This window comes from Dromaius novaehollandiae, chromosome 15, assembly GCF_036370855.1.
Source record: "Dromaius novaehollandiae isolate bDroNov1 chromosome 15, bDroNov1.hap1, whole genome shotgun sequence".
In the NCBI taxonomy this organism is placed as follows: Eukaryota; Metazoa; Chordata; class Aves; order Casuariiformes; family Dromaiidae; genus Dromaius; species Dromaius novaehollandiae.
Window position 1 is genome coordinate 16,782,239 of NC_088112.1, and position 22,568 is coordinate 16,804,806.

At 55.5% G+C, this 22,568-nt stretch overlaps 1 protein-coding gene across 4 annotated transcripts in view; it reads left to right on the plus strand.

Annotated features, from left to right (window-relative positions):
• CAMK2A (calcium/calmodulin dependent protein kinase II alpha) overlaps window positions 1-22,568 on the plus strand; it is a 40,856-nt gene that overhangs the window by 12,556 nt on the left and 5,732 nt on the right. Inside the window, exons 4-18 of one of the 4 annotated variants that reach the window (XM_026122669.2) lie at window positions 3,886-3,940; window positions 4,326-4,391; window positions 5,940-6,012; window positions 6,806-6,908; window positions 7,873-7,956; window positions 8,594-8,688; window positions 9,116-9,238; window positions 9,781-9,864; window positions 11,250-11,292; window positions 13,501-13,541; window positions 17,682-17,714; window positions 18,808-18,856; window positions 20,626-20,701; window positions 21,764-21,858; window positions 22,260-22,497. In XM_026122669.2, the coding sequence (XP_025978454.1) occupies window positions 3,886-3,940; window positions 4,326-4,391; window positions 5,940-6,012; window positions 6,806-6,908; window positions 7,873-7,956; window positions 8,594-8,688; window positions 9,116-9,238; window positions 9,781-9,864; window positions 11,250-11,292; window positions 13,501-13,541; window positions 17,682-17,714; window positions 18,808-18,856; window positions 20,626-20,701; window positions 21,764-21,858; window positions 22,260-22,492 (1,253 nt within the window). In that variant the 3' untranslated portion in view covers window positions 22,493-22,497. The remainder of the gene's footprint in view (window positions 1-3,885; window positions 3,941-4,325; window positions 4,392-5,939; window positions 6,013-6,805; window positions 6,909-7,872; window positions 7,957-8,593; window positions 8,689-9,115; window positions 9,239-9,780; window positions 9,865-11,249; window positions 11,293-13,500; window positions 13,542-17,681; window positions 17,715-18,807; window positions 18,857-20,625; window positions 20,702-21,763; window positions 21,859-22,259; window positions 22,498-22,568) is intronic. The other 3 variants (XM_026122668.2, XM_026122671.2, XM_026122670.2) reach the window with 3 other exon arrangements.

Sequence of the window (22,568 nt, forward strand, 5' to 3'; positions counted from 1 at the left end):
GCCCGCACAGCCGCACCAGGCCTCCTCTGCACCGGCCGGGTGCCAGGCCCCGCTGGATCCCGCTGCTGCCCAGGACAAGGGGGTGTTTTCCTTCCCCTGCCTCTGCTCCAGGGGGATGGATGCTCCACGCAGGAGCACCGGCTGATGGAGGCGGGTGCACAGAGGGAGAAAGCGCAGCGGGCAGCACAGAGATTGGCAAAAGGGCCAATTTTACTTAATGGCTGCCTATTACTTAATGGCAACCCACAAACCTCTTGAGCAACACAGCTGCCGGCCGGGTGGGAAGGAGGGAGCAGTCCCGCTCCCCAGGAACATGAAGCCCCCGGAGACATCCCCCAGGCGGAGGGATGCCCAGGCCCCCGCAGCAAGGCAGAGCTGCCTCGAGTCCCTCAGCCATGCTCAGGCCCAGCCAGACGGCTTGGCCCTTCTGGGTACGTTCAGCTTTTGGTGCTGTTATCACATAGTTTGGGTCTAGTTTTTCCCCTCCTCAAGCACCTTCAGGGTGAAGCACGGGTGCAGCAAAGGAGCGGTGAGTTCAGCCTCCCCAGATCAGAACAGCCGCTGGGGCCTTTCCTTCTGCACCAAAATTTACACGGGCATTGCTGTGACTTGCAGGAAACGCACTGTAAAGCACAGGAACAGCAAGAAGTGATAAAAAGGCAGGAATCCACCCTGCGAGCGGAGAGAGGGAGTAGGCAATGCGGCAGGGGACGTGCTGCGTCCCAGTGCCCCGTGGATGGTGCAGGAGCTGTGGCCGTGTCCATGCTCAGGGCTGAGGTTATCATTACATACCTGCATCCCTCTGGCTCCGTTCCCCATCCTTATCACCCCTTCTAGCCCTTGGCAGGGTCCCCAGCAACAGGAGCACCTCGCCACAGAGCCAGGGTAGGACACCAGTGTGTCCCGGATGCCCCGGGACCCCCAGCCACAAGGCCCCATGCTGTGCTTGGCCAAGGGGCAGCTCAGCCCCTTGGCAGGATATTTTAGCACCCCTCTCTCTTTGGCCTTTTTCCTCTATCTCTTTATCCTGATCTCTCCTCCCTCCTGCTCTGTTCTGGGCCTGAGGGTCAGGCTCCCATCGCTGTCCTCCCTGCCTTGCACCAAGCACTGCTGTTTGGCAGTGACCTGCACAGATAGCTGCCTTGGAGCCGCTGCAGCCAAACAGGCCCCAGCTGGAAGGGGTTAATAGCAGGAGCTGCTAACAGGCCCAGCCGAGCTGCTATTTATACCCAGGAGGCTCTTCTTTCCTCCCCTCACCCTCTCTCCCCTCACACCCCCACTGCTCCTGCTGCCTGGAAACTTGGATGAGCAGCTTCGCTTGCATGCAATGCAAACAGGCTAATTACCCACAGAGGAGCTGGAACAAGCTGTGCTGCTGCAGACCAGCACTAACGAGGAGGAAGCAGCCCCGCTGCTGCTGGGAGCACAGGGAAGCAGGGCATGGCGAGGCCGGGGGTCCTCACTGTCCTCCTGAGGAGGTGCATCCCAGGGCTTTCCCAGCATTGGGCCTCCTGTGGCACGTTCTCATCTGCTCCATCTTCTGCGAGAACAGTGTATCCTGCAGCTAGGGACCCCTGGGTGTGAGTCTCAAGGATCTGGCTTTTCTGTCCTGTGTCTGCAGGAGAGGTTTGCATTAGAAAGGTGCAGGTGGTGAAAAGCAAGTTCAAGTCCTTGAAACCCCACAGCTGGTCCACGAGTCCTGGATAGCATATTAGGGAAAGCTGCAGGTTTTGGCCATATGCAGTTCTGCAGTGGCACTTTGGCTCCCTTCTTCTTCTGACTCTGAAGAGTGAAACTCTATCCCGCTCTCTCCTTAGCTCTTGGCACTGCACTTGAGAAAGTCCGGCTGGGCGCAGCTCTTCCCCGGGTGCTCTTTCTGCCTGGGGTCAGCAGCAGATACCTCTCGGACCAGGCTATATTTAGAGCAACCGCTCCGTGTTGTACCCTGTTGGGTTCTGGCAGTCGGAGACACTGGGACTTCCCCAAGCAGAGGGTGTATCCGGACCATTTGTTTATAGTTATGATGGCCCAATCCTTGCCGAATTTGTCTAATCTTCCTTTGAACGTTTTGGATCCTGCAGGATCCCTGGAACAATACCCCCAAAACCCTGTCAGATGAGGCGAAACAGGGAGGAAATGGGTTTCTTTTGACAGAGGAAGGCAGAAAAGCTGGGATTAAGTGTAAAAGAAAAAAATATTGAACAAACACAGGTGTCTGAGTGCAGGGGAAATGTCTGTGGAGGCCTGCAATAGGGAAGGGGGGGAATAACCGTTGAGTAAGATGAACAGCCTTGTGTCAATATTCAAGGCCACAGAAGAGACCCAAGGGACAGATGCAGTCAGGCACAGCAAGCTTCTTCTGCCCGTTATTCTGGAAGGAATTGGGCCAAGGGGTGACGCGAGCGTTGCCGGCAGGATGGGTTTCGGGCTGCGCGGGGCCTGGCCCTGGGGCTTCAGCTGCCGGGAACGCCTGCGACTTAATGACTTACCCCTTAAGTCACTAGAGATGCTGAGATCTCTGCGTGGGGGGCTGTGGGCTTTCCCACCCTTTCACGAGCGTTTCGGTATTCTCACGATTCCCTCTTTCCCCAGCTCCTGTGCGCTCTGCTGCGTGTTCCCCATTCCCAGCGTGTTCGTGCTCTTGGCAGCAGCTGGATCTGCCCGCTGAGCCTGGAGGCAGGGTAACACCGGCAAACCATCGTTTTGCTGGCACCAGGAGACACCCTGCACCAGTATTGGGGCTTGTTATTTCTCCTGGCTGTCTCAGACTTAAGTATGAAGGATGTTTCCCACTGATTTAGCTGCAGTAAAATCAGCTAGGAGCTAAAACTCACACACAAATATTTACCTGAAAGGGTTTTTTTTCTTCTCTGGTTTGCATATATAGCTCTGAAAGGCGTTGAAAGTTGTATCATACCGAAAACAGGTGACAAGCAAGAAAGGGTTAAATATTTACAGCTGCAAGGAAATCAGAGCAAAATGTGAGATTCTGGGACAGGGGATGCTGCATTCTGCTCTGATTGACATGCCAGGCTCTTTTTATCTGTTCCACCTTATTTCTGTGCCTTTCCCCTGACTGCGTATCTGACTGCTAAGCTCTGAGCAGGGAGCTACGTCTAGGTTTTAAGAATTGGGCAAAAGGCTGGCAGGTTTCTACAGGCTGGGGAACAGCACCTTTGGGTGCTGCGCTGCCGTGTGACTTGCCCCGTGCCCGGCGAGAGAGGGTGTCCCTCGGAGAGGCTAGCAGACAGGGCAGGATGCCAGCCCTGCTGCAGCAAGGGAGGAGGCGGGGAGAGCCTTCCTTCCTCCTAAGGAAACTCATCCCTTGGTGATTCCTCGGTATCCCTGACATGAGACGTCCCAAGGAGAAAAGGAAGGTCACGAAAGGCAAAACCTGTGTTGCCGCCAAGGGCCTGGCAGCAGAGCATCTTGGCTGAGCTGCCTGCACTCCGGCACTGCTCCTGAGCCAGCCCCTAATCCCGGGCGCTGGAGGAGAGCACTGCCCAGGGCATGCGTGTCCAGGGCGCTGTCGCAACCCCAGATAGCTGAGCAGCTGCACTGGCCCTGTGCACAGCCCCATGCAGTCCCTCGATTCGGGCACGGCCACGGAGCCTTGCGCCCCTGCCCAAGGCTGGGCCCGCGGCGGGTGCTGGCGGTCGAGCGGGGACATCCCCCAGGTAGCTGCTATTGCACCTGGAGGTCGGGGGGAAACAGCCATGGCCGTGCGGTTTCACCGGCTGTCGCGCTCTGCCCTTCCCGAGCTCCTGCTGCGCCCAAAGGGGAGCAAAGGCCTTCCTGGTGGCCAGGAGAGGCTCTGGAGCCACAGAGCTGGGTTGGAGCCAGGCCATAATGCCCGTAACCATAACACTTTTGTCTCCACCGCAGTGAGGCTCCATGACAGCATCTCCGAAGAGGGTCACCACTACCTGATATTTGACCTGTGAGTAACGGTTGAAGTTGGCCCTTAATTCACAATGAGCTGCATGCCTCTATCCTCCCGTGGGCTTGCCCGGGCCCCAGAGCATGATGCCTTGGGGCTCTGCTGGACTACGTGCCCTGCACAGTCCATCCAAACCATGAGGCTCCTTCCATCTTCCCCGTCCTCCACCGCACACAAGCCTTTCCAGCACAGGGGGTTTGAGCCTGCTGGCTCTGGTCCAGGTCCTCCGCCTGCACAGCCGGCACACCACCGTTCCCTTCCCTGCATCCCAGCATGCTGCCCAGCTCACCCAGCACCACGGGGGAGGTTGCTCCTGAGGGATAAGCATGGTGCAAATCAGCCCAGCTCCATCCCGAGCCTAACTCCATGTCTGTTTTGCTCTCAGGGTCACAGGCGGGGAGCTGTTTGAGGACATCGTGGCCAGAGAGTACTACAGCGAAGCAGACGCCAGGTGAGCAAGGAAAGGCGCTGGGCAGCGGAGGTGGCAGCACGCGTCTCCTCCTCCCCTGGGCTGCTCCTCTGCGGTCCTACATGTTTGGCTTCTCACAATATAAGCTTCCTCCACACTGGGTAGTGTTTTACAGCTGCTTCTTGGAGCGTACTCATGAACCAGATGTGTAATGCTGCAGAAAAAGTCATTTTAATTCACACAGCTCCTGTGCCAAGAGCTGCGTGTGCTACTGCAGGGCTGGTCCCGCTTGTTGAGCCCAGGCGGCTGCCGCACAGCCCGTGTCTGACCTCCGCGGAGGAGCCGGCAAGCAGGGCTTGCCAGGGCAGGAGGGAGCAACCGGGACCTGCCTGGTGCCCCAGTCAGGAGCATGATAGCATAAACGCGCTACAATTCCTGCCGTTTCCCTTTGCAGCTACATTAGAGTCGTTTGCAAGCGTTTCTCTGGCATTTACCACTTGAAAGCACTAATGAGGAGCAGCCGAGACAGGCTGCATGAGAGGACAGGCTGTAGCTACTCTCCCTCCCACGCTGCCACTGGCGCGTCCCAGGTGCCCTGCTGGGTACCGTTTTGGCCACCCCTTTGCTTCTCACAGCTCAGGGAGGGGGATATCATTAGCCTCATTTCACCGAAGGGACGTGATTTGGCTGAGGTCACCCGCATTGCCTGGGATAGCTCTTGGAGCGGTCCCCAGATCCCGCTGTGCCCCTGGCTTTGCCCCCTGCGTGTGGAGTAGCCCATGTCGGGGAAGATGAGCACGGCCAGCACTTATGTCCGAGCGGTGGTAAACTCTATGCTACCTCTATCCGCATGGAAAATATCCCCTGGTTATAGGCATAAAGTAATCTTTTTATTTAATGTTCTGCCTGCTCTGAGTCCACTTACAACCCATCCACTTATTAGTGTCATATAAATAAAATAAAATATATGTAAATAAAGACCTTCTGCCTTGCAGACAGCCATTTTGGAAGGAAAGTGATCATTGCCTCATTCTTTTTCCCTTCCTTTCTCATGCACGCAGCAGAGCTAGGGTTTAATGAGCTATATATAAAGTGAGCAGACACAGCGAGAGCCACCTGCATTAGATAAGATGAGGGAAATGGGGCTGAAGTGAATGTTAGCTTTATGTCTGAAGAGCTCATCTGCTCTGCCTGGTGTTAGAGCCCAAATCTGGGCTGGCGTTGTGGCTCTGCTGCTGGTACCCAACTCCCACAGGGTTGCATCTGTGGGAAACCACTTGGCTTTCTCAGCTCCTTATCTCTGGGCAGCATGTGAGTTCCTGCATAGCCCCAGCACTCCTGCTCTGCTGCTCATTGGGGGCTGGGTGCTGAGTGAGCCCTGGGAGCTGGGTTTTACTGGCGACTGGATTACAACCGCTCCGCGCTTCCCAGGCTGCGGGTATGCAGCATTCGGCAGAGGGGGATGGTGCTGCAGGGCTGCTGGTGGGACAGGGTGATGGAAGATGAAATGTAGGCAGATAGATGTGTCTATGGAAACTCTGCTTTGCTGAATGCTTTTCTGAGCTTTCTCCTTCTCTCTCTCTCCTGCAGCCACTGCATCCAGCAGATCCTGGAAGCTGTCCTGCATTGCCACCAGATGGGAGTGGTACATCGGGATCTGAAGGTAAGAGCTGCAGGGGAAGGTCCTGTGGGAGGGTGCAGGGACCCCATCTGTGATACAAAACTCCATGGAGTAATGTCCGGAGAAGCCTTGCCCTATCATGTCCTCTGAGGTAGCTGAAACACTGCAGAGAAGAGTGCTGTGTAGGAGCTTTGGGAAAGCCACAGAACAGAGACAAGCTGTGGAGCTTAAAGATACAAGGGAGAGAGAGGATAAAGAGGTCTCTGTGGTCCAAGGTCCTCTAAGGAGCCAGTTTTCCTCCCAGGAGGATACAGCTTGGCTCACTGAGATACCTTGCTGTGGAGAGAGAGACAAGCAGGACAGCCTGGGGACAGGGGCAGGGAAGCGCTCCCAGATGGGACAGGGAATGACTGGAGAGTGGTGGCATATTGCAAAGCATCGTGTTTCCTGGGAACACCAGAGCATAGAAGAAGGGGAGAGGGATGGCGTGTGTAGGCAGCAGTGCTCTGAGCTGCTGGCATTGCCATGCTGCTCAGTGCTGCAGGGTCCCTCCGTTGTCACATGGCAAGCCCGGCTGCGATGGGCTGAGTTTGTCTCCAGTCTTTGTGTCCCAGTTTCTCCCCATGCAAACCACAGGCATCCTGTGTGCTGGATCTCCTTCTGCTGCGGTACCAGGACACACAGCAGGTCAAACTAATCAGGAAGCACATACAGACCCCCTAGACCTGCATTGGGAAGCTCCCACACGGTGGCAGAGCAGTTTATGACCAGTGATTTGAATACACAACGGGGAGGTTGCTGTCATGGGTCTGCCAACCTTCTCTTCCTTCTTCAGCCAGAGAACCTGCTGCTGGCATCTAAGCTGAAGGGAGCAGCCGTCAAGCTAGCTGACTTCGGCCTTGCCATTGAGGTGGAGGGGGACCAGCAAGCATGGTTTGGTGAGTAGGAATGGCCTGAAGGTGGGTTATTCTCCAGCCCTCTTCAGCACGTGTGATTAAGTAGGACCAGCAAGGCCCAGCAGTGTTCCAGGACAGGCACGTGTCCCCAGGACCTAAATACCAGGTTATGAGAGCACCCTGGCAGAGCCAGCCTAAGAGGCACAGCGCGGGAGTAGTAGGTCAATGGTTCCAGCTGTGCCCTCGAACCAGCCCATGTATTGATCCAGGGCACAAGCAAACAGCTCAGCAGGGACTCCGTGAGTCACCAAGGTGCTCTGGGGAGCCGGACAAACTGGCGGTGGGGGCAGACCCAGGTGAGGAAACCCTCCTTCAGGTGCTGAAGACACATGTTGGAGCACCCCAGGCTCCTGGTGTTTTGCTTCTGTCGCTGGCCATTTGCTGAAAGCCATAGTTTGCTCCACACTTGGGGGTCAGAGGAGTTTCGTGAGGGAGAGTGACAGTCCCCAAGAAAGGGCTTTTTGCAGTTCTGGAGGCTGATCTGAGATCAGCCAGGGAGAAGAAGCTCTCACAAGCCTGTTGCAAGCTCTCCCAGCACTGCTTTCAGGGTCAGGTCTCGCACGTCATTAGCTCACCTTTCCCTAACCCACCTGATCAGCCCCTCATTGATATCATTACCCCGAGGATGCAGGAGACCACACAGGCAATCAGGTGTAAATCCAGCAGGGAAGTCAGAGGCTTGCGCTTGACACGCATGTAGCCATGAGGTGCACACTCCAGAAGCAGGCACATCTCACACCCCGGCGTGGGGATGGGCTCAGCGCCCCTGCGGTCCCCTGCATGCCGGGCTCCTAACACTGGCTGTCCCATCGGTTCATCACGTGCCAGGGCTGGGGCAAATGGCTGTCCCACAGCACCTGGCCAGAAGCCAGGCATTGCTGGCACATGGTGCTGTGATGGACCGTGTGACCAAGGCGGTGATGGGCTGTGTCTCTGGCGTCTCTAGGTTTTGCTGGCACTCCAGGATACCTGTCCCCAGAAGTGCTTCGGAAGGATCCCTATGGCAAAGCCGTGGACCTGTGGGCTTGTGGTAAGTTATACTGGGGTTCAAAGGCTGGGAGTGGGATCGGCTGCGCAGGGTCAGGCAGGCTGTTGAACCAGCATGTCCTGAGCCACAGCCACGGGGCACCTCTGAGGGATGCCAGGGCAGAGTATTCCCCTGCAAGGGAACTGGCACTTGCACTGTGCTGTCCCCAGAGCAGCATCCCCTTTCCCAGCCCGGAGGCACTCTTCTTTGAAAGATCAGCCTCCTTACTCTGGACCCGAAGCCCCTGGCATGGGAGCTGCCTGCCTGTTCCCACGCCATGCCCGGGGAGCCAGGGCACTGCAGCAACAGGGAGCTTTGCACCACCCGCAACACGGAGGAGGCATCGCCAGCCCTCCTAGCACACCAGGCTTGTGCTCATGTGTGTGGCTGCCCGGCCCATGTGCCTGGATCGGCCACCTCTCTCCCCAGCCTCCAAGCATATCAGCATGGAGCCAGGCCTGCCAGCATGGCTTTGTCATTTTAATTAGGGAGCAAATTGTCCTGTTTCCCTAAAACTTTCTCAATTTCTCTCCTGGAGCTGGAACTGCCCCCAGTTTGGGTCTGTTCATACTTGCAGTGATATAAACTCTCCGCTGCTTATCACCACCTAACCCACATTCGCTCTCCCTCTCTTGGACAGGAGTCATCCTCTACATCCTGCTGGTTGGCTACCCTCCCTTTTGGGATGAAGATCAGCATCGCCTCTATCAGCAGATCAAGGCCGGGGCCTATGATGTGAGTGGGTTTGTCTTCCTCTCCTCTTTCACTGTCTCCCCTTTCTCCTGCTGTCCCCATGTTGCAGTCTGCTGCTCCGGGGGAGCAGTTGCAATGAGTTCAGGTGGATGTGAGCTCTGCTCTGCTTGCCAAAGGTCAGCTGAGCTGCCTTACCCACGTGTGCTGTCCAGGCGTGCAGTGCAAGACAAATAGGTGTTATCCTGGGCCTTCTGCATTTCCCCCTCTGCCCCTGCTCTGCTCTCCGCTTTTCCAGCTGGCAGCTCTTTCCAGCTGGTACAGCAAATCCCTCTGCCTGTCCAATCCTGTCTCATGGGCAGAAGCAAAGAGTTGCAAGAGAACCAGCCCCACTGCATCTGGCAGGTCTGAGAAGGGCTTCTGCTTCTACTGCTTGTCACCGTCTCTCACCCTGCTCCCTTTGCTTTGGCAGTTCCCCTCCCCTGAGTGGGACACGGTCACTCCTGAAGCAAAAGATCTCATCAACAAGATGTTAACCATAAACCCATCCAAGCGCATCACAGCAGCAGAGGCTCTGAAGCACCCCTGGATATCGGTGAGCTGGGCAGGCGTTCATGGGAAAGGCTAGACGCGATGGACAGAGGGAGGGATGTGAGGGCATCCCCACCAGTTCTGGCATGAGTACTTCACATCCGTGGCCAGGAGCTGGGGCGGGCAGCGGAGGCTGCAACGACCCATGAGGGTTGCAGCCGTGCTGCTCACCCTTCAGACTCTGGATCAGCTCCTAAAGGCAGGAATATGCTGGGACCTTGTACTGTGGGCAGACCCTGAACCTCCCTGCTGCATGGCCAGGCAGCTGAGGCGTTAACTCAGGGGGTAGCGAGATCTCCCTGCAAACTCCTACGCTGCCAGATGAGAACCTGCTGACTCAAGAGAGCCAGTAACTCCTGCTGCCTATTAAAGTTTTATCTGCTGCTGTTGCTGCATGCAGCTACAGCCTGCGCCTGAGCCACGGGAGACAGCACACGTGTTCGTGTGTGAGAGCGGGGGCACGCTCCCCCCGCGCTGCGCTCAGCCCCCCTCGACGCCTGCTCTCCTCTTCCTCCCTCTCTAAGCCGAGTCTCTCTCTCCTCTCAGCACCGTGCTACCGTGGCATCATGCATGCACAGGCAGGAGACTGTGGACTGTCTGAAGAAGTTCAATGCCCGGAGGAAGCTGAAGGTAACTCTCATACTCTCCTTTCCAAGCTGCCTAGAAAATGCATGGCAAGATAGTTTGGGGTTTGTTCCCTGAGTGGAGAAGGCCAGGGTGTCTCTCTGGAGTCTCTGGGTCAGCTTTAGGGGAGATGCACACTGGGAATCTGCTCCAAAGGAGGGAAAAGAGGCCAATGTGTGCCGGTGGCTGCATCAGGGGCCCCATTGCCTGGGGAAAGGCTACTCTGAAGCCAAGCACTGAATCACATAGCAAGACTGGCTGTGCTGGAAACCGGGGTGAGGAAATTCCCCTGGGGACGGTGTCAGAGAGCTCCTTCCAGCAGCAGGACACAGCAAGACGCCTTTGCCTGATGCAGGGGCCAAACAAGCCACGTTGCATCCAGGGAGCAACCGAAGTGGTGTGTAGGTAGGCAAAAAGCTGAGGCAAGGCTGACCCACACCAGCAGCCCCACAGACTTCCCCTTCCTGGGCGCTGTCGCGTTCAAGCAGTCTTCGCCTGCTCTGAAATCACAGGATCCCCCTGAAGAGCTCAGCTCTGCGGCTGCTCAGCCCTAGCTGGTGGCATCCTGCTGGGAACTGGCTCTGGAATGACTTGGAAAACGAAATGCTTCCCCTCGAGCCAGTAGCATCAACTGCTTCTCCCGGCTGCGGGGAGGGCTCTGACCTGTACAGTAATCAGACCCGTTAGCATTTCAGGCCTGAATGCGTTGTAGCACAAAGCAGCATAGCTGTGGGCTGCTAACAAGATTATCAAGAAAAGAAACTGGCTATAAACTATTATTACCTTTCAGCTAGACAAGTAATCAAATTAGTTCAGGCATGTACTTCAAAATAGTAATCCATTACTGTAACCAATCAGTCCAAAGTAATCTTGTTATACACTAAGAAACTAGTTAGTAGAGTCAGTTGGAAGAGGGGAAACATTTTTATAAACATTAATCTTGCAAGGCTGTTCTTTGCTACCATGAAAAATTCCCACCCCACTGTTGTTAAGCAGGCGCAACTTTAACTACAATTAAATACAGTTCCGCTCCCGGTCACTCCCCTTTCAACCAGCTGCCCTCCCGGCTCGGTGGTGTCCCTCTGCATCTACAGCAGAACGAAACCGAAATCTGCCCTGGGATATTTAATATCCCTTTAATCTCAGAGGGAAGGCAGGTTCAGAGGATGCAACCCAACGCCCTGGCATCAGGGTTAAGGAGTCAGGTACCAAGGCTGATATTGATGGCAGGAGGGGAATATTGGCCCGTGGGCCAGTTCCTCCCAGCAAAGCCTCAGGAAGACAGGTGATGAGTGGGGCCTTCCTCCCGGGGCGCTGGGGGGGTGGTGTGGGAAAGCGCGGCGCACTGGGGCCCAGCGCACCCTTTCCTTCCTGCCTTTTGTGTGTTTCAGGGAGCAATCCTCACCACCATGCTGGCGACACGCAACTTCTCCGGTAGGTGCCATCTCCGGGGCTTTAATCCTGGCTTTGCTCTTCCTCTTCCCGAGAACAGCCATAGGGCCCCGGGAAGCCCGCTTTGCGCAGGAGCTCGGCTGGCGCCGGATGCCTCCTCCCTCCGCCCCTTCTTCTGGTCCCAAGGGTGGCTGCCCTGGGTCTCGCGGTGGAGCTGAGGATGCAGCCTGGCGCTCCAGGGATGCGTGACGTTTGGGGGAGACCTGGGCCAGGCGGGAGAGCGCCTTCAGGATGGCGGCTGGCTTGGGGTCCCCGAGCAAAGGTGTCTGTCCGAGGTGTAGCTGTCCCCAGAGGTTTGGGACTTCAGGGCTTGTATGTGCCTGCTCATCCCGCTCATGTCAGGGTTTGGATGTGGCGCGGGGTGTGGGACAGGGGCTGGGTCCTGCTGTGCTAAGAGCACTCCCTGATGGAGAGTTTTAGTCCCGAGGGTTTCATGGAGACATGGGAGCAGCCTGGCAGGGACCGAGTGCAGCAGCCCAGCCTGTGCCACAGGAGAGGTCCCCAGGCAGCCCCAGTGTCCCGCTGCTCCAGCTGGGAGCTTCCTCTTCTGGGAGTGTTCGGCATTTGGAATGAGCCTTGCAGCTGGGATCACCAGCTCCCAGCTGATTTCCAGGCACAGCACCCAAAAGGAGCCAGCCAAGCACGATGCTAATTGCCTCCTCGAACCCTCCCCAGTACCAGCCTTTGCAATCCATGGCCCCACTCCTGTTCCAGAGAGCCTGTGGCCCCAGGCGGGCTCTGACTCCCTTGTCATGCATGACCCCAGGGAGGTTTGTCAGGGAGCCGTGATTTGGACTAGCTGCAAGGGATTTCCACACTTGCCAGGAAGCAAAGCCAGTGATGCCACAGCAGCAGGGCAGGCTGGGGCAGCCCACGCAGAAACCCCTGACTGGAAACAGCAAAAGCCTCTGCTCAGGACCTGAATGTGGCTGTTTGGTGTTAGATGGGTTTCATGCTCGCTCCTTGCAGGAGAGGGTGGAGGACCTGAGCTGGAGATGCTTGGCCAGGTCTTGGTACAGGGGGAGCATGTGGGTCTCTCCAGAGGAGAGAGAGAGATCAGGGCAGGGAGGCACCAGGACCCACAGCTTCAGGATGGGCCTTGGGCTGGGCACCTTAGGGCAGGGGCCCAGGGGTAGGGTCAGGGAGGAGCAGAAGGGGTGTTCTGGGTTGTTTTGCTGAAGCATCGCGGGAGTTGAGGTGGGTAGGGAGGGGACAGGGGCTCCCGGGCCCAGTGAGGTGCCGTGGGGGAAGCGCCAAAGCTGAGGCCGGGGTTTGGTATCCGCATTTGTCGCGGGGGGATTGCACTGACACATTTAGCACTTGTGGGCAGCCTGCGGCGGGGCTGGAGGAGTTTAACAGCTGGGGGGATCTGATATCAGGCCCCGGTCGGGGAGATGCATCAGGCACCAAGCATCAAAGGGCAGGAAATTCATAGGCTGCTTTCCTCACCGCTGCCTGTCCCACGCAAAGCCGGGGGGTGTGTGGGTCCCCCTGCCCAGCCCCAGCCGGGCGCATGGCTGGGTTGGTCGAGCCCCACTGGTCCCACGTGGCTCCCTGCGGGTGCTCGGGGCGCGAGAACCACCGGGGAGAGGGTGGCCGGCAGCGGCCCGGGGGGCTGGGGCAAAGCCAGCAGCGGTAGGTGGGCACCGGGGACGGCGTCTGCTTTTCATCATTGTCAAAATGTGGGCTGCAGCTGTCGGGCCGGCAGGCCGGCAGCACATGATCCCGGCAGCATGGGGCTAAAATTAGAGGGCGGCGGGCAGGCAGGCAGGCAGGCCATTCCTCAGCGCCGCGCTCATTAGCCAACGGCACCCGGCCGCGGCGGGCTGGAGCCGGGGTCCCGCCAGGGAGCCCTGCGCGCCCTCCAGGCTCGGGCTGGAGCCCTCTGCCCGGCCCCAGGGGCTGGCCCCCCTTCGAGCCGCCCCACAGGCTTGGCGTGACGTCAAGAGACGGGACATGCCCGTGGCGGAGAGGCGCCAGGGCAAGACGGGCCGGGGCCGGCGAGGTGGCCCGTGAGCGCTGGCAGCTGCAGAGAGAGGTTGCAACAGCGAGGGCTGGCAAGAGAAAGAGCCCGTTGCCTGATCCCGGGGTGTCCTGCCGCTCCACTACCCGGCATCATGCTGCTAATCCTCGTCCTGCTGGTGCTGGTGCCCTGCCTGGCTCTCCTCACCTCCTTCCTTCTCTCTCCAGGAGGCAAAAGCGGTGGCAACAAGAAGAATGACGGCGTGAAGGTAAGCCCCCTCCCTGCCGCCCTCTCCTGCCTCCTGCTCCGCTCCCACGGCCGCCGGCTTGCCGCAGCAGGGGCGGCGGACGGGGGCCCCACTCCGCAGCAACAGCCCGCGCTGTAAAGGGAAGTTGTTGGCCCGGCTCTCGGAGCGCGTCCCGGGGCTGCCGGCCCGCTGCCCGGCTCAGCACGCCTGCCTCTCCGGCCCCCACGGGAGCGGTGGAGAGGCAATGTAGAGGTGGCTTTGCAGCGTGGTGAGTGGAGGGACCAGGCTGCTGCTTCTGCCAGGGGGAGAGGGGACGTGCTGGGAGAATTTGCTTAATTGCCCCAAAAATATATTTGTCCCCTGCTGTCTCTGATGGAGTAGGGAGGGGGAGAGGGAAGGGAGAGGGAGGGAAGCAGGTTTGTACTTGAGCTCAGGAGCTGTGGGTTCAGGCTGGCAGCAGCCATGCGGGGAGCAGCGTTGCTGCATGTCCCCCTCACAGGAGTCCTGCACCCCAAGGGAAGCCCGGCTGGAAGAGCCGGGATCTGCCCGCTCGTGCATCACGGCTCTGTCCCGAGCTGGAGCTGGGCTCTCCCCTCAGAGCTCCACGCCTGCCCGCTGCCCTCCAGCTCCCCCATCTCTGGTGGCACTCGGGTGCATTTAACTCTCGCAGCACTGCTTCCAGCCCCGAGCACAGTTTAGAGCCAGAAAGGATATGCCTGCTTGGCAAAGCACAGAAAACAGCCCGGCACTTGGAGGGCCTTGATCCTGGGCTGCAGAAAGTGCTGCAGATTTGCCTACCCCTCTGCTCGTGGGCCACAGCTCTTCTCCAGGACAAGGCAGGCTCCTGGAGGCAGGCAACAGCAAAAATCTGCCTGCCCAACAGCTTGTTCTGATGATAGAGATCTGGTGATCAGTGAGCTCTGTCGTCTCTCTCCTCCAGAAGGGAATTGCCCGTGTAAAGGTCTTTCTCTCTCCTTGCCTGTTCCCTAGGTCTCATGAATACCAGTGCTCACTCAGCTGCTGAGAAGTTGTGTGACTACATCCTTCCACCCTAGGGCAGGGATGCAAAGCTTGAGCTTTGGGAGCCTGCTTGCAGCAAGGCCTCTCTTCTTTTTGTGGCCTTTTATAGGGACCCAGCTGTTGAGTTGTGAGGGGCACCAGGTTCTGGAAGAGCAGTGCCCTCAGCTGGCTTTTCTCCTCTTTGGTCCCGTGTTTAGAGGAGCCAGAAATCTGGTGATGAACTCTTTCTCTCCCACTCCTTCCAGACCCAGTGGCTGGGAGAGGCTAAGCCTGCAAGGTTTAAGACCATATATAAACCTCCAAACCTGGGCTCAGCTCCACAGGAAAACATTCTGGCCACCCAACCTTATTCTGTGGCCTGAAGTTGGTGGACTGCATTGCTATGAGAGGACATTGCTCTGGGACACAATGACAGGATATAATGTGGTTTCCAGGATGAGATTGTTAGTTTTGAACAACAGTGCTGGCACAGAGGGGACTGGCCCTATGGGAGTCACAGCAGCCCACCTGCCAGTCACTGCTGGCCTGTCTTCTGCTGCTGTGAGGTCCCAGCTGCTTCTGGGAGTCACCTGAGGAGTGACCAGATAGAGCTGACTGAGTGCAAGTTGCTGGAGTGTAGGTGAGGGCAATCAAGAGGTGCTTTATTAAGCTGTGAAAAGACAGACGGGTGGATGGGAAGGCTTCGTCAGGCATGGTCCTGAATGTAGTTTTCCAGCAGAAAGCAGCAGCCTTGAATTTCATTTCTAGCATGGCAGGGATGCGTGTGGTGTTAGACCATTGACCAGCCCACCTTGCTAATGATGCTCTCTCTTGGCCTTGGCAGTTAGCTTTGAGGGTAAGCGTTATCTTGGGCATGTGCTGTGCATGGCAAAATAGCTGATTTGGGTAATGCCATGCAATGTCCAGGAATGCACAGGAGGTGGGAGACAACAAAGGTAGAGGAAGGCTCATTCCCAGCAGGTAGCTTACTTTGGCCACCTTCAGCATTAGCATTCCCACACATCCTCCTCCTGCCCAGCACGGAGGGACTTGCAATGTAACTACCTCATGGGGGCATAGAAAGTGTCACAGGGAGGCTGACTTATCCGGAGGAAGCTTTCGTGACCCAACATGGGCAGCTGGCAGAAGTCAAGTTGTATTCATTCCTTTTCATCCTTCTGGAAAAGCAAGGCAGGAGCCTGGAAACCCCCTGCCACCCAAGGGTGGTTGGCTGAGTGCATGTGTCTCTTGCACATCACTGCAGAGGGTGGGAAGGTGGGGAGGGGAAGGTCCTGCTTTTTCAGTGAGCAGTGCTGCCAGTCAGGACACGAGGTGTGGCTGTCGGAAGAGTTGTCCCCATTTGGAGAAACCCGCTGGACTGACTTTCCCATGAGAGCAGGCAGGTCACAGGCAGCCGTGCCTGGAGCTCCTGCCCAAAGCCATGTAGATGGACAGCAGGTAGCAGGTGCTGCCTCTCTAGCCTGCCAGCACAGCCCTCCAGCACCAGGACTCTGCTAGTCCAGGCTGAGAGGGCTCAAAATTCACCCTCCCAAGGAGTTTCCTCCCCTACGAAAAGCATTCAGAAGACCAAAAATTCCCCATAAACCCTGTGCTGGGAGGGACCTCCTTGAGGAGGTCTTTGAATCCCGGCAGCTGTGATACCTTCACTGCCCTGTGTAGTGTCACATCTTGTCACATTGTAAACTAATGAAATCACTGCCCCATGTCACATCCTGTCCCGTCTTAAATTAATGAGCTCACTGCCCCATGTTGCATCCTGTTACTGTATGTCCAAACTTAACGCGGTCACTGCTTTGTGTTGCATTCTGTTGCGTCCGAAATTTCTGCAGTTTACTGCCCCGTGTTGTGTCCTTGGTTAGCAGAAACTGTGAGCCCTTCCTGCAGCTTGTTTCCTCAGACAGTGCAACTCTGGCTTCTCTGTTTCCCATGAGGTTCCTTCCGAAATACCACAGCTTGTTGTGCCCTTTAGGATATCTGTTATGTTTCAGAGAAGGAGGGGCGAGGTTTAATGTAGGATCCAGCAAGGGGAGGGAGACCTCCACCAATGGAGGATGAAACTCAGTGAGGGTGCTGGTGGGACCCATTTAGGCTGTGAAAGGAGGAATGAGTGGGAATGAACACTAACAGTTTTTATACTGCAGCCCATCCAAATACGCCGGTGGGTTGCTGCATGGGCGTTTCCAAGAGATTCGCACACTGTGTGCGCCTTCCCCCTCTTCTGGGTGGGCAGAGCTGCTGCCTTATTAAATGTGCTAGTAAAACACTTATTATTTGGCACTGCAGCTTTTAATTCCTGCACACTGGTGTTTCCTGTCACCTCCTGTGACTCATGCCCTGGGAGCTGGAAGTGGAGAAAGGGCATGGGGCCTATGTGCACGTCCCTTCAGCTCTCAGCCAGATAGGAGGTGGAGATAGGGAGCAGAACACAAAGGAAGGTCGGTCCAAAGTAGTTTGGGGTTGCAAGCAGAAACTTGGCTATGGGCTCACCTAACTAAAAGGCTTTAAAACCTAGTGGTAGTAGTCAAGGATGGAGATAAACAAGTGCATGTGTAAGGTCTTCTCTTTTGGGGAGTCCTGTCCTGATATAAAGGACTGGGATTGCACTCAAGACAGTTTCCTGCATGGTATGTCTGCATTTCAGGGTACAGCAGCAACAGCCATGCTAGCTTTAAACTAGCTGGCTTAGTACTGGAGACAAATCTAGGTCCAAAACTATGGAGCTAATTGGGTGCCTGAGATGGTAGAGTTGGCTTAGCATTTTAGCATCCCAATCCTGAGACCTAGGTTCTGTTCCTGCGACCTTGGTGGCATAGTCGCAAAGCCACCAAAGCAGTCACCTACCTCTAGGAGACTCCATTTTGGACTAGCCAGGGCCTTGGGATGAGCAATAACAGAGATTGTGGTAGGTCAGGAGAGAAAGGTGCTAGGAGAAACATGGGGAGGGGCCTTGCATAGCGCCAGCAGCGCTGCAGCCAGTGGCACATCTCTACAGGAGCCTCAAATTGGCCCGCTGCACCTTTTGTTTGCCCCTACACAAGGACCATGAAGGGTGGCTCAGGAGCCGCTCCCTCTCACGTGCTGCTCTTTGCCTTTCTCACTCTGTGTCTCTTCCTGTTCCATCTCTTCTCCTTGTTTTTCCAGAAAAGAAAGTCCAGTTCCAGCGTTCAGTTAATGGTGAGTGTCCGTCGTCTTCCTCAATGCTGATATTGCTGGGCTTCTCAACATGTTCCAGCCTTCCCCCATTTTTGGAAGTTACCTCGGGGTAGGGAAGAAGGGACACTGGGGTTGGAGGGACATCCTCAAAGCCGTATCACCCACAAACCCCATTAACAGGGTTGGTGCAGGCACTTGCTGGCCGCCAGCTGGTGGGAAGCCAGCCCTGGTTCTTGCTGATGGGTTCTCATGCCGTTTCTCCCAGTTCTCCTGACTCAGGTCTGCAGGCTGCATCGGTCCAAGGAGCCTTGGAGAAACACCTTCCATGCCTCTGCGGGGACTGTATGGTCATGGGACACCTTGCCAACCTACATCGGGGTATTATGGGTAATACATAAGCAAGGCTCTGCTGGGAAGAGCTAGCAGAGCCATTGCTCTAGCTCCGCTAGCAGAGTCGCCTTGATGGGGCTCCTGGAGAGAGACAGGGGGTCAGTACCCCCTCCCCAAAATCTGTGTAGTGCTCAGCTGTTTTTTGAAAGAGCTGTGTCTCAGCCTTCGGTGGTCCATGTGGGTCTTGGAAGCACTCTGTTTTATTGTACATTTCTCTCCCTACTCTACGGTCAGTGTGGTCTCTCTCACTCCTGCACAGTCCCCTCACTTCCTCTTTCTCATCCCAGTTCCTCCTCGCTGTTAATTTGTACATTTCTCTCTCTATTGTACGGTCAACGTGGTGTCTTCCACCCCTGCACAGCCCCTCTCCCTGCCCTTCCGGCTACGCTCATAGGAACCTGCCAAACTGCCCTCTGGACCTGCCCCATGTCTGTCCCCGCGGGCGTTGGTAGGAAAGGCACCACTGTTCCTACGAGACCCTCCACAGCCCAGCTCTTGTGCCCTTGGCTACAAGGTGTGGAAGTCAGGGAGGGCTCTGCCATTGCTACGCGAGAGCTGTGGTTGAGGACGGGTTTGACCTGCTGGCATTTTCCTTGGTTTCTGTCTGTTTGCACAGTCGAGCGCTGTGGGGTCAGACTCGGGGGGCTGTCGAACACACAAGCTCCTTCTTGCGTGGAGTGAAGACTAGTCTCACCTTCCCATCTCCTTTCTGTTCTTTGCTCAGGAATCGTCGGAGAGCACTAACACCACCATTGAAGATGAAGACACCAAAGGTACCGGTGGTGGCACCCAGGGAGGGAGGCAGGCTATTTCAGAGGGGCTTGCTTGGATCATTAGTCCAGCCACCCCCAAGCAGATACTGCCTATGCCAAAACCTATGGCAGACAAGATCCCTCTGGACCATTCAGAAGTTGCTTTCATTCATTATGAATGAAATGCCAGCATGGACCAAGGCCAATGCAGGTGGTTCCCCTGCTGCTATGTTGCCATGAGCAGTTGTGCTGTAGCACTGCTGGAGAGGAGGAGGGGAGCACTCAGAAAAATGGAAGAGTTCCCTGAAAGCAGGCATGAAAATGGCTGGCTCAGAGAGGTGGCTGTTCACGCTCCACTGTCACGCTAGTGGCACTAACATAGTGTCTCGCCCTCTTGGAAAGTTTGTGGTGGCCCTCATTGCACCACGTAGGCTGACGGTAGAGTTGGACTCTGGGGCAGCTTCAGCTCGTTTGACCGAGATGCCCACAGGTTTACTGTGGGGGAGGCATATTGCTGGCTACTGCTTTGAACCCTCCTGGGATCAGCTGAGTCTTTGCACGGACTGCAGTCTGCCTGCCCACGTTGCCCCATCCTCCTGCCCCCTTTGCCCACTTGCTCCATTTTCCTGCATGTCCTTCTGAAGCAGTGTCACTCACTGGAGACAAAATAAATGGCCCTTTGGGAAGAGCCTCCAGGGGAAATCCCTTCCTCCTTCCCTCTCTCCTTCCTGCATGTCAGGGCCAGCTTTCTAAGAATAGCCCAGGGAATAATTTATTGGTGCTAATTTGTAAAGTCTCTCAATGAAGTGAACTCAGCACAAAGCAAGATGGACTTTGGCCTGACATTAGAGTTAATTGAACATTTGTTCTCCCAGGGCATGGCTCCTATGAGAGAGGGCATGGAGGCAGGAGGTGCTCAGTCCCGCATTCAGAAAAGGGCTAGGGCTCCAAATTCTCTTTTATGAATGACTCTCTCATGCATGTGCACTCTTTCCCCCTCCCATTTTGTTAGCCATGGTAAAAAATTAACTCAGGCATACCACTGATTTGCATTTGAAACAGAGCCTCATTAATAAGCCCAGCGTTGTGTCTCTCAGCTCCTCCTGACATCCTAGGGAGCCAAACCCACTTGCGCAGCATGGCCCTTGCCCAGCTCTGGCTGGGAATGCAGTGGGAGGCCCAGGGAACAAGCTGCATGGTGGTGTGCCCTTTGCTGGCTCTCCCCTATTATTTTCTTGAGGAGAAGGTTTGTGGGAGCTGGGTTTCCTGGGTCGCTGGCCGGTTCACCCACCTTTTCTCTCCAGCTGAGACCATATTCTCCTGTCTTAGATGAAAATGAAAGCATCCTTCGACCCAACCCTGCCCTAGTCTAGCCCTGCTGTGAGTTTGTAGCCCAGTATTGAGCTGAGATAGAAAGTCTTGGCTTGGTGCAAATGTGAAGCTGAGACCAAGACATGCCACCTCTTTGGTCAAGGGCAGCTCATCACTTGGTGATTAACCCTCTTGCTTTTTAGGAAGTGAGAAAAATACAGGATTTTTTTACTTTTTCACTGACTTTGGAGGTCTTGGGGTCTTTTTTTTCTTTTTTTACCTGGAGCTCTTTCCCACATCTAAGTCCCTCTCCTGCTCTTCCCCCACGTGGTTTCCAATTCCCTTTGATATCCTGATGGTCCCTGATGGTTTGTTTCTAGTGAGAAAAAGATATCTTGGAGATACTGCAATGTTAATGCTTTGGGTTTGTTTTCTCTGTTTTCTTCCCCCCCCCCCCTTTTTTTTTTTTAAACCAACAGTACGGAAGCAAGAAATCATTAAAGTAACGGAGCAGCTGATTGAAGCAATAAGCAATGGTGACTTTGAGTCCTACACGTGAGTGTGACTAACGCAATTTTGAGCCGGGGTAGGGGCCAGCTGGTTGATAGCTCAGCCTACTGGAGCGGGTGCTACAGGGAATCATGCTCTCCCTGTAAAAGCACAGTCTGTTAGGTTTTACCACTGTAAAATGCAGAATGACCAGATTGACATGGAGGTGGGGCACAGAGAAGATCCAAGAGAATCAAGGGACATCTGCTTCCAAACCTGATGCTTCTCTCATGCTAACTGACCATGTCTCTCTGGTCTCATAACCATGGATGAGTCCATTTTCTGGTTTGCAAAAAGATGAATAGCTGTAGATGTGATTTATGATGGAGGAAGGAACATTACATCCACGGTATTCATTATATCCAGGTTGCCTTAGAGTGCTTGGAAAGATAACTGCTTTCCACATGCTGAGCTGATGCTCCCTGGAATACGGTCCTGTACCCAAGGCCTATTTAATTAGCTATTTCTGAGTGAGTGCAGGTCTTAATTCCTGCCTTGGTGAACAACAGCAGGGATATTTCAATACAGAGCAGAGAGAGTGAGGTTGTTCCTGCTGTTTTTCTTTTATCTCTAGCAAAGAAAAAGTCAGTATCTTGGGAAGGTTTAATTGGACATGGCAACTGATGGAGAATTCACCCTGTCTCATTTGAGAAACCCAGCTGAAGTCCTTGGGCTAGAGGTGAGGCTCTGTAGGCTTCCTGTAGAGCACAAGGACAGAGATCCTCTGAGAGCGTTTATAGCATCAGGCTTCTGCTCTGAATTGCTTTCTGGAGAGGCCGGTCTCCACGAACTGCAGAGAGGGCCTAGCAAAGCAGCATGAACCTTCCCCCATAACATCTCAGTGCTCAAAGTCCCCTGCCCCAAATCCTGCAGCTTGGTTTAGTGAGCACAGCTGTTCAGGGAAATATTTCTGCGTTGAGGTGCCTTGGTTTCAGACTGAGGGGAAGTCCTCTTGAGCACAAACAGTTTGGGGTTTGCAGAACCTTATTCTCGCATGCTCTCATGTTAGAACCAGTGAGATAACCTCTCCTTTTTCTCTCCCCTTCCCTCCCCTTCTGGCCTCCCCAGGAAGATGTGTGACCCTGGAATGACTGCTTTTGAGCCTGAGGCTCTGGGAAACCTCGTGGAAGGCTTGGATTTCCATCGATTCTACTTTGAAAACCGTAAGCAGCCTCTTCCCCTCCCAAGGGACCATTGTCACCTCCCATAGCCTGTTCTGTCTTTTGACATCCATCAGCTTGCTGGACAGAAGAGGATAAGGGTGATTTTGGGAGCATCTCTGAATCTCTGGCTGATCTGAAAGATCCCAGGAGAAGGTGAATCAAAGTTGTTAGGTCAGCTGGGGATGGGCTGGATTGCAGAGGAACTGTTGGTTAGCTGTTTTCTAGGTGGACTGTTACCCAGCCTATGCCCTGTCAATGCAGCATTCACCTGACCCCTCCAAGCAGAGAGCCTAACATGAAGGAACTCCTCTTCCTGCATTGCTGTCATCTTTGGCAACTGACAGAGGGAAAACAAAACTCCTTCCCCTGCCTAAGGCCACCTACACTTGTCCCCTTTTCAGTGTGGTCCCGGAACAGCAAGCCTGTGCACACAACAATCCTGAACCCCCACATCCACCTGATGGGAGATGAGTCTGCCTGCATCGCCTACATCCGCATCACACAGTACGTTGATGCAGGAGGGATCCCCCGCACCGCCCAGTCGGAGGAGACCCGCATCTGGCACCGCCGGGATGGCAAATGGCAAATTGTCCACTTCCACAGATCTGGCGCTCCCTCCGTCCTACCGCAGTAAGCCCTGTGAGAAACCAGCGCTGGGGGCTTGGTGGGGCTGGGAGCCATGGGGTGAGGGAGAGAATGGTGCAGGGTGC